The 11166-nt window shown below is 41.9% G+C and overlaps 1 protein-coding gene across 1 annotated transcript; it reads left to right on the top strand.

Annotated features, from left to right (window-relative positions):
* The first annotated feature begins 473 nt into the window (after positions 1-473).
* Positions 474-10820, top strand: LOC129816674 (NADH dehydrogenase [ubiquinone] 1 alpha subcomplex subunit 10, mitochondrial-like). Its single transcript, XM_055871438.1, has 10 exons — positions 474-670; positions 1064-1232; positions 1517-1732; positions 1954-2040; positions 2274-2395; positions 5240-5307; positions 5433-5487; positions 7416-7501; positions 7666-7774; positions 10549-10820. The coding sequence occupies exons 1-10, from the start codon at positions 596-598 to the stop codon at positions 10615-10617; spliced, it is 1056 nt and encodes a 351-aa protein (XP_055727413.1). The 5' UTR covers positions 474-595; the 3' UTR covers positions 10618-10820.
* The last annotated feature ends 346 nt before the right edge of the window (positions 10821-11166 follow it).

Here is an 11166-nt window from a genome sequence, read left to right as displayed (position 1 = left end):
GTATCATGGTGTTCGCACGTTTTGTTTGTGCATGACGCCACCTACTGGTAGTGTGTGTTCGATCACGTTACATTTGTGATACAAAAAGGAAGGGGGGAAAAATAAGAAATTGCACCACCAACCTACCCTACACCTATATAACACTATTTCATCAAAATAAAAAAAATCTCAAAAACATCTTATAACTCTTCTGCGGTAAAATATTACTTCTCAGCAGCTGCCACCAACGTTCATTAAAAACCCACTACAGACTACACCCTTCCACTACTTTGATCCTATCTGCTCCTGCACCATGCCAACGGCCGGGGAGGACGGGATACCACCAGTTAACACACCCTGTAACTCTTCTAAACGAGACAGTAGCTAGATCATATGTAACATTTGAAATTCCTCTTTTTCTTTCAGGCAATTCAATTGCATGCTATTGATGACGTCAATATTAAGCGACTATGGCAAGACCCCCCCACTATTGATAACGTCAATATTAAGCGACTACGGGCAAGACCCCCTCTCCCGAAGCGTTATTGTCGCGCCTCGAAGGACTATCAAATAGAGCGATTTTGGAGACGATTTGTGGTTCTGGTGGTAAATAACCATGGCGGTACGGGTGCTCCGGTTGGTCCTCCCCTCAGGGACAGCCGTGTTCAAAATAGGGACAACTATTCGGACGGTAAGGTTGTAAAACGAATTGCCAAAATGCTCTCTCGCGCAACGAAGGGCATCAAGTTCACAAGCGTTGGTACAAGGACAGCAGAACAACAATCCTAATGCTAACAGATGGGTGTTTTGCGTCTGTCAACAACTAATCTGCAATAACGTATTGTAAATAATTAACAGATAGCTTCATTTAACTCAAACAAGATGTCTAACTAGCTAGCTAAATTAATTAGCTAACGTTTGCTAGATGAGCTCAGAAGGTTGCCTGGTGGACCAGCCATTACCGGCTGATTTTAGTCAGGACAGAAGCATGACATTCACATGCTCATTCTATTGACACTGAGTACAATTCAATATTTGATTTGTGAACTATTGTTCATTGATAAACATATATTCTGTATTTTAGGCTGGTATTCACACAAGCTCAGTAAGGAACCTGCGGTACGGTTGGTGGACATATGCACTGGGCGAGAGGACAACTCCAAGGTTCATGGAGAACAGCAAGATAATCTCCATTGATGGCAACCTGGCCTCCGGAAAGGGGGCGCTGGCCCAGAATCTGGCTGAGAAGATGGGTAATGATCAGGCTGTTGTCAATGCAGTTATTGATGTCTAAACTACTTGTTTATTAGGCTTTATAAGTTGGGAGGTTAGAAGGTGATAATGCCAATCATTTGCATTTTTTTTTACTCATTTAAAGTGCATATCAATGTGGCGTAGTTATGGTATTCTTTGGTAGTACTAACATTTTTCTTTTTTGAATCCCTTTCCTACCTTCTGGGACAAAACAGAAGGGCACAATGACCCCCCTGCCCCCTTTGTAGATTGACAACATTACCATGTTGCCTGATGTCTGTAGGGATGCTGTACATGCCTGAGCCTGACACGCACTACTTGGACAAGATGACAGCGGAGAAGGCGCCTCTGCCAACCGCCTTTAATGGTAACTGCAGCCTGGAGAAGTTCTACAGAGACCCTAAGGCTGCTGACGGGAACTCCTACCGGCTGCAGGCATGGATGTACCTCATGAGGCTCCTGCAGTGGTCAGACGCCATGGAGCATCTGATCACCACAGGTATGGCTGGTTGGCTAAGGAATGCGCTCACATATCACACAAAAATTACAGCAAGATTGTGTTAGGCTATTGGGGAAAAACAACAGACATTTAGCTCTTGACCTTACGTGTTTCTGTAGTTAAATGAATGCCTTGTGCTATTCTAAATGTCTGTTTGCATTTAGATCTTAAACTAACATTATTCTATTCATGTTCTTGTCATAAACTTTCTCTCGCTCCAGGCCAAGGTGTGGTCTTAGAGCGCTCCCCCTACAGTGACATGGTGTTTGTGGAGGCCATGTTCAAACAGGGTTACATCAGAAAGCAGTGTAAGTACTGAAATCCCTATAACAAGGGTGGAACAGATCTGAATAGTCTTTTTGTATGGTTATGAATCAGATCTGGTTTAACACCAACTTGACAACGCCAGGATATTGAAAGGTCATTAGTGTTTTCAATAAATAAACGGGGTGAAGAAGCTTTTTGCTGTATGTCACCATAAATAACATGGGGACATTTTACATTGCTGAGGTTGATGAATCTTGTATGTTCTGTAATGCAGGTGTTGACCACTACAATGAAATCAAAGGTATCAGCATCTGTGAGTTCCTTCCCCCCCACTTGGTCATCTATGTGGACATGCCAGCAGAAGAAGTGCAGAAGAAGCTGAAGGCATCAGGCAAGGTAGTGAGAAAAAAACATATCAGCCATACTATCCTCTTCTTGACATATCGTCTGTCTGTGTGAAAGACCATCCATACTATCCTCTTCTTGACATATCGTCTGTCTGTGTGAAAGACCATCCGTTATGTGGAATTTGACAGACAGTTTGAATGTGACTGAACGGGTTTATTTAACCGATTTTGAGACCTGTCCAAAAAGTATTGTAAATTGTGTGAATGCCTGGCACTGCTACAAGTTTTTTATATATTGATTTACACTACAATCCAATCAGAGATCCACAACTTTGGAAAACTGATCTAAAGTATGAGTCAAATCACGCCAGTTGAAAATCGCCCAGGTTTTAAGCACGGATGACTTGTCGTTAACACTACTCTAAGACTCCATATTTGCACCGGATTTGCACCGGATTCCTCCAACCCTCCGTGATTATCTTTAAAGAGGGGATTATTGCTGGGGCCTCAATGCTAATAACTACCAGGCTTTGTGAGGCCCGACCGCCTGCCTGCCAAGTGTGAGAGGTACTAAATAGGCAGCGCAGGCTGGAAAGCCACAACTCATTTCTGTAATTGTGACTGATTACCAGAGGCATTTGGCAAGTTACAAATTCAAATTAAGAACATTATTCTCCATTTGCGACAGACTGAGCATCGTATTTTTCTGTTTGTGAAATAGATCACAACCACTGTAGAGACTTTGAGACAAGTTTAAAATGCTTTTAGTTTAAAGCCCCAACAACATCATATGTTCAGGCTAGAGGTAGACCGATTATGATTTTTCAATACCGATACCGATTTATTGGAGGACCAAAAAAAGCTGATGCCGATTTTTATATATAAACGTAATAATGACAATTGCAACAATACATAATGAACAATGAACCCTTTTATTTTACCTTAATATAATACATACAATCTATTTAGTCTTGAATAAATAATGAAACATGTTCAATTTGGTTAAAAAAATGCAAAAACACAGTATTGGAGAAGAAAGTAAAAGTGCAATATGTGCCATGTAAAAAGCCAACGTTTAAGTTCCTTGCTCAGAACATGAGAACATATGAAAGCTGGTGGTTCAATATTCCCAGTTTTACTTTGTAGTTATTATAGGAATTATGACATGTCGACTATTTCTATCTATACCATTTTTTATTTCATTTACATTTGACTATTGGATGTTCTTATAGGCACTTAGTTTATAGGCTTGAAGTATAAACAGCGCTGTGCTTATACCCTGACTCTGCTTGCACTGAACGCAAGAGAAGTGACACAATTTCCCTAGTTAATATTGCCTGCTAACATGCATTTATTTTAACTAAATATGCAGGTTAAAAAATATATACTTCTGTGTATTGATTTTAAGAAAGGCATTGATGTTTATGGTTAGGTACATTTGTTCAACGAATGTGCTTTTGCTAAATCATCACCCGTTTCGTGAAGTTGAAGTAGGCTGTGATTCGATGATAAATTAACAGGCACCGCATTGATTATATGCAACACAGGACAAGCTAGTTAACTACACATGGTTGATGATATTACTAGGTTAACTAGTGATTATGTGAAGATAAGTTTAATGCTAGCTAGCAACTTAACTTGGCACCTTCCAGCCACAAGGTCCTTTAAAAAAATTTTTTTTTTTATCCCATTTTCTCCCCAATTTTCGTGGTATCCAATCGCTAGTAATTACTACCTTGTCTCATCGCTACAACTCCCGTACGGGCTCGGGAGAGACGAAGGTCGAAAGCCATGCGTCCTCCGAAGCACAACCCAACCAGCCGTACTGCTTCTTAACACAGCGCGCCTCCAACCCGGAAGCCAGCCGCACCAATGTGTCGGAGGAAACACCGTGTACCTGGCCCCCTTGGTTGGCGCGCACTGCGCCCGGCCCGCCACAGGAGTCGCTGGAGCGCGATGAGACAAGGATATCCCTACCGGCCAAACCCTCCCCAACCCGGACGACGCTATGCCAATTGTGCGTCGCCCCACGGACCTCCCGGTCGCGGCCGGCTGCGACAGAGCCTGGGCGCGAACACAGAGACTCTGGTGGCGCAGTTAGCACTGCGATGCAGTGCCCTAGACCACTGCGCCACCCGGGAGGCCCTCACAAGGTCCTTTTTGACGCTGCTCTCGCTTAACAGGTGGTCAGCCTGCCACGCAGTTTCCTCATGGATTGCAATGTAATCGGTGTCCAAAAAGGCACATTACCGATTGTTATGAAAACTTGAAATCGGCCCTAATTAATTGACCATGTCGATCCCTAGTTCAGGCATCAGTTTTAAAGCTGTTAGAAAAGCAGATGTATGCTGTGTATGAACTTGTGCTATTCAATGTTTAGGGTGCATGTTAAATAACCTAATGTCTTGTTCAGGCTATATGCCCAAACGCTGCACTGTGTTTTAGATTGTTAGTGGACGGGTAGGATTTTGGCACAAAACCATCTGTTAAACTCCTCTAGGGTTTAAGCTTAATAGTGGTCAATACAGGAATGAAATCAAACTGAAGCCTGGATAAGAATACAAGCATGGTCCTTGGCATAGATCTGTATCCGTTCCCACTGAACCATTTGATAGTGTGTGCCAAGAGTATTCTCAAGTTAGGCCTCATTACCTTTCTGCTCTACAAATGAGATCATTGAAGGTGAGAATGTGTTTCAACAGCTGTTCCAAACCGATCTTCTGCTTGTTGACCACTTTGGGTCTTCCACTTGTTAACTTCAATCCATTTAAGGCACTTCCACTAAGCCAGTGAATTGTGTTGAATGTGGTGTAGTTATTTAACTTTTCAAATAGCCTATTTACTAATGTGTGTTGTTCCTGTCTTTTATTCATCTATCCTGTCTTACCCTCAGGATGTGCCCCTACCCTATCTGAAGAGCATTGAGGACGCATACAAGAAGACCTACCTTCCCAAAATAAGGTTGGTGGACTACAAAGCTGTCTATTGAAGGGAATACTATGCTCGATACCTCTGCGATGACCCCATGGATGGCTCATCATGTTTTACATTTAACCTTTTTTTGAGATAGTTTTTCTGTATTTCAGTGAGAATGCAGAATTGCTTGCTTATGATGCAACGCAGGCACAAGACATCGAGAGGGTAAGAAAATGCAATGTGTGACTAGAGGCTAGGGATCTCCATCTTTCCCTTGTCAAGATGACTTGATGTGTATCTATACTGAAAAAAATATATGAATGCAACAATTTCAATGATTTTACTGAGTTACAGTTCATATAAGGAAATCAGGCAATTTAAATAAATTCATTAGGCCCTAATCTATGGATTTCAAATTACTGGGCAGGGACGCAGCCATGGGTGGACCTGAAAAGGCATAGTCCCACCCACTGGGGAGCCAGGCCCCACCAATCAGAAGGAGTTTTTCCCCACAAAAGAGCTTTATTACAGACCGAGATACTCCTCACTTTCATCAGCTGTCGGGGTGGCTGGTCTCAGACAATCCCGAGGGTGAAGAAGCCGGATGTGGAGGTCCTGGGCTGGTGTGGTTATACGTGGTCTACGGTTGAGGGCGGTTGGATGTACTGCCATATTCTTTAAAACGACATTGGAGGCAGCTTATGGTAGAGATATGAACATTAAATTCTCTGGCAACAGCTCTGGTGGACATTCCTGCAGTCAGCATACCAATTACACACTCCCTCAAAACTTTAGACATCTGTGGCATTGTGTTGTGACAAAACTGCACATTTTAGTGGAATTTTATTGTTCCCCGCATAAGTGTAATGATCATGCTGTTTAATCAGCTTCTTGATATGCCACACCTGTCAGGTGGATGGATTATCTTGGCAAAGGCTAAATGCTCACTTACGGGGATGTAAACAAATTTTTGCACAAAATTTGAGAGAAATAAGCTTTTTGTGTGTATGGAACATTTCTGGGATCTCTTATTTCAGCTCATGAAACTTGGAACCAACACTACATATTGCGTTTTATATTTTTGTTCATTAATAGATGCATGGGCTCTGATACAATACAGGAACGATACGTTTTAGTTTGAAACTATTTGGTTTGATTTGAGAGGAATTAATCGATGTGATTCGATGCACTAACATTTGTTGCATAAACACATTAATTTTTCCATTCTAAGTTAAAATCTGCTTCTGATTGAGCTCATGAGCTGGGGCTTCTCTGAGCTGGATCTGTGTGTGGTGTGTGTAGTCACCTGAGCTGAGCCATAAGGGAACCTGGGCATCTAACACTATCAGTTAGGGGGGCAACAATGTTTTGCTTTTTGTCCTCTACTACTTTTGCTCAGAAAACACCATCTTGCAGGAATAGCAACATAGATGCAAGCAATTAGTTCATGATTTAGTGACGTCCTTCCTTACAAAGCTGTCCCACGACTTCACCACAATACTGCATCGGCACCGAAGTATGGCGATAATATCGTATCGTTGAGGTTCCTGGCAATTCCCAGCCTTATTACATTGGCTGTCACTCCCAAAAATACAGCCTAATATTGTGCAAGCCATTTTGCATACATTTGAATGCTGAAGGTGACCTGCAGATGTGCCAGATCAGGAATAGGCCTACCTCTCGTTGGTCAGTGCACACGAAGCTGCGCACAGCGTGCAGATTGACTATACTACAAATATTGCCTGGGGTTGTTTGGGATGGAAAATGACTTGTAGATCAATGGCTGCCAACATAATTACATGCTTAGTTTAACACTGAAGGAGAGGACACAGTTGTCACAAAATATGAGGAATTTTCTGAAGGTAGAGAGAAGGTAATTAGAGCATTTAGAAATATATATTTTTTGCGATACATAACATTTGAATAGATTTTTCTGAACAATGCATGCTATATTTGGATCGGTTTGTGTTTACACAGTCTGATGCACTTATATCTTAAACATTTGAAATGGGACCGACACGAATCGCTACATCCCTATTAGAGACATGAGAACACAAACATACTGTTGATGTGATTTTATAGGCCTACCCAATCCCTCACAAAATCCTATTGTCAAAATAGACTTACATTTTTTGTGTTTTTCTCATCTACAGATTGCAGAAGACATTGAGGACTTGAAGTTCGAGAAAGGACCTTGGGTAGAACAGGATGATGTCACATTACACTACATGAGAATGCTGTAAGTATAACCACTTAATTTGTTCCCTAGATGTGTAGCCCTGAAACGAAGTGTTGTCGTTACATTCCTGTCACATTTAGTACATGGGTAGGCCTATATAGTATATTTTGGAGCTCTATAGGTCTTCTCATCAGCCTGCTGTTTTCCTGCCTCTCTCTCCCCAGGGTGGAAAACAAGATGAGGGTGGCAGACCTGACCCTTGTACCCAACTTCCTCCCTGAGGTCACCATCGGAGCTCACGAGTATGACGCAGGCTACTACGCTTTCAAATCGGTAAGGGAGAAAAGCACTCTACTTATCTTATGATATACGATGACCTGATATAACCAGACTACTTCTCTATTTTTTTTTTAACCTTTATTTAACTCGTCAAGTCAGTTAAGAACAAATTATTTGTAATGATGGTCTACCGGGGAACAGTGGGTTAACTGCCTTGTTCAGGGGCAGAAGGACAGAATTTTACCTTGTCAGCTCGGGGATTCAATCCAGCAACCTTTCGGTTACTGGCCCAACGCTCTAACCACTAGGCTACCTGCCGCCCCTCTTATGACTGTGTGGTGCGAGATCACCTGATATCTACACTATGAAAGAAGTGGAGAATAATGAGGTTGGACCTTAACCGTGCTGGATAATGAGGTTGGGCCTTAACCGGGCTGGATAATGAGGTTGGGCCTTAACCGGGCTGGATAATGAGGTTGGGCCTTAACCGGGCTGGATAATGAGGTTGGGCCTTAACCGGGCTGGATAATGAGGTTGGGCCTTAATCGGGCTGGATAATGAGGTTGGGCCTTAACCGGGCTGGATAATGAGGTTGGGCCTTAACCGGGCTGGATAATGAGGTTGGGCCTTAACCGGGCTGGATAATGAGGTTGGGCCTTAACCGGGCTGGATAATGAGGTTGGGCCTTAACCGGGCTGGATAATGAGGTTGGGCCTTAACCATGCGGGATAATGAGGTTGGGCCTTAACCGTGCGGGATAATGAGGTTTGGTTCTTAACCGTGCTGGATAATGAGGTTGGCCTTAACCGTGCTGGATAATGAGGTTGTGCCTTAACTGTGCTGGATAATGAGGTTGTGCCTTAACCGTGCGGGATAATGAGGTTGGGTCTTAACTGTGCTGGATAATGAGGTTGGACCTAAACACTACTCCTTTTCATCCTTTTTATTTGAGTTTGTTTTGTGTAGTATTTTCCTTCTCCCTCTCGTCTGGGTTGTGTCTGTCCACAATGTTTTTTCCTCCATCATAAACTGAAATATATAGAATGATAAAGAGATGCCAGATGTGGAATATTCTCTAAGTCATTGGTATCATTGTTGCAGGAAAACATTCTGTTCTGATCTTTAAAGTTTATTGACTGGAGATGAGTTGTCTGGCTGCTGCTGTAAAGTGGGGGTATATAATGTGCTACAGGGTCTTTTGGGCTGACATTTTGCATGGTGTGCATTATCATACTAGAGCAAGTGGGAGGATAAGCTTGATGTTATATGAACTATGGCGAGCTTTAGTTGTCTATATTTTCTCCTCCGTACTTCTATGTTGACAAAGTTCACTTCTGTTGAAGTGCAGGGTAGGATTCTGTAATGGAGCATGTACTGTGTTTGACAAAACTAGGAATCGATAGGGGCTTGTCTGGGGATTCATTTAGGTTTCGGCAGGTAAAAAACTTGAGTTGAACCGCAGATGCCAAGAACTCAAGGTAAACAAAATAAAACTTGAATGCCTATCCAATATTGATATTTGCAATCAAACACCACTTTTCCAGTCTTCAATTGTATTTGAAGCTGTAAATAAATGTCTTTATTTTTAGATTCTTTGGCTGTCTGATAACAGTACTGGATAAGATAAGCAGTGTAGGACTCTGTTAACACTAGACACTTTTTTTTTCTTTTTTTCGTACTCGCAAGACTAATGGTGTAGCGTGGCCCGGGTCACAGAGAGCGGCTTGGCTGTATCACATTAGCAGTAACTAATGCAGTAACTTATCACATTAGCAGTAACTTATCACATTAGCAGTAACTTATCACGTTAGCAGTAACTAATGCAGTAACTTATCACGTTAGCAGTAACTAATGCAGTAACTTATCACGTTAGCAGTAACTAATGCAGTAACTTATCACGTTAGCAGTAACTAATGCAGTAACTTATCACGTTAGCAGTAACTAATGCAGTAACTTATCACGTTAGCGTTAACTCCTAACGTGCTGTTTTCCAAGTCTCTGGGGTGATGGATTGCAATGTCGCCCCCAGTGACACAAACACTTTGCTTTACCATTAGTCTTTACTATCATCCCATGTCCAAGGGATAGATGAGTCTTGAGTGGCTAGTTCTTCAAAGCTGAAGGGAATAAGTAGGTCCGGCTCCTTAAATCTTAGAACTCTTAAACCTGCCCAAGTGTCCTGTGGAATCTCACTTGTCTCTTCTTACCCAAGCAATTCCCACAACTGTTTTTGGACTTATGATTATTGAAACCCCTTGCTTTGGCTTAGTTTTAATGATTTGTTTTGTAAAGTGTATGCTATGACTTTCCCCCTCCTTCAGAGGGTTTCAGAACATGTAAACTATTACCCAATTGATTTAATTCCATGCTCAGTATTAAAGGGATACTTTGGGATTTTGTCAATGAGGCCCTTTATCTACTTTCCCAGAGTCAGATGATCTCATGGACACCATTTTTATGTATTTACCTGTGGTTTGAAGGAAGTTGCTAACTAGTACTGGTGCAATTGCTAACTAGCGTTAGCTAACGCGAAACTACCTCTAACTTCCTTCATACTGAACACAGAGACAAAAAAAAGGCTATCCACAAGTTTATCTGACTCTGGGGAAGTGGATAAAGGGCCTCATTGCCAAAATCCTGAAGTATCCCTTTAAAGTTGTTTAATTCTAGCCAACCTGTCTGTTTCTCACTTACATTTTCTTGCTATATTTTTTGCCAACTATTCCAGTTAATACAGCCCAGATGTGTTAGCATGCCTAATAGGCTATTTCCCCTGTCATTTCTCTCCATATAATTAAATTGACAAATGTTTCTTTTCTCTCCAAAAGCTCCCGGGAAAGAAGTATGCTGCAGGTTATAACGCAGATATTGGAGATAAGAACATCTGGCTGAAGTGAAGGCGTGGACCTAACTACTCTGGAGCTGATTGGTGTAGATGAATGTTTCCTTCCTCATTCCCTCCCTCACGCACCTGCTCACTCCTCCCTATGGGCAGTGAAGTCTAAATATAGGCTCATCCATTTGATCCAATCAGCAACGTTCTCTTCTGTCTATGTATCAATGAGAAATTGTACGCATTAAAAACTTTTCAAAATGGCAATGTTCCTTCATGTTTATAATATGCATCTAGCTTTTTCGAGAAAGATGATGGCAATTGGGATGAAAGAGGATATATTTCAGCTCATCCTAAGTCATATTACTGACTTTTATTCAGGAAACTTTCAAGTTGCTGTCCCAGTTTAAGCGACTTATAATGTGTCCTTTTTAGTATTTTCTTTAGCAGATGCTTCAGTGACTGAGTCAGTGCATATTGAGGTGTTACAACCCCATAGGGGCTCTGGAAGCAGGTAGCCAATTTGGCAGGACTTCACGTTGTACCGAACGTTTCTGTTGTACTGAAGTGGCTCACAAACCAATTGACTTCCAGCTGTTCTATAGTTGCATAT

The sequence above is a fragment of the Salvelinus fontinalis genome, chromosome 19 (assembly GCF_029448725.1).
Source record: "Salvelinus fontinalis isolate EN_2023a chromosome 19, ASM2944872v1, whole genome shotgun sequence".
NCBI lineage: Eukaryota > Metazoa > Chordata > Actinopteri > Salmoniformes > Salmonidae > Salvelinus > Salvelinus fontinalis.
Note: the sequence above shows the minus strand (reverse complement) of the source record. Positions and strands in the feature narration are given on the sequence as shown.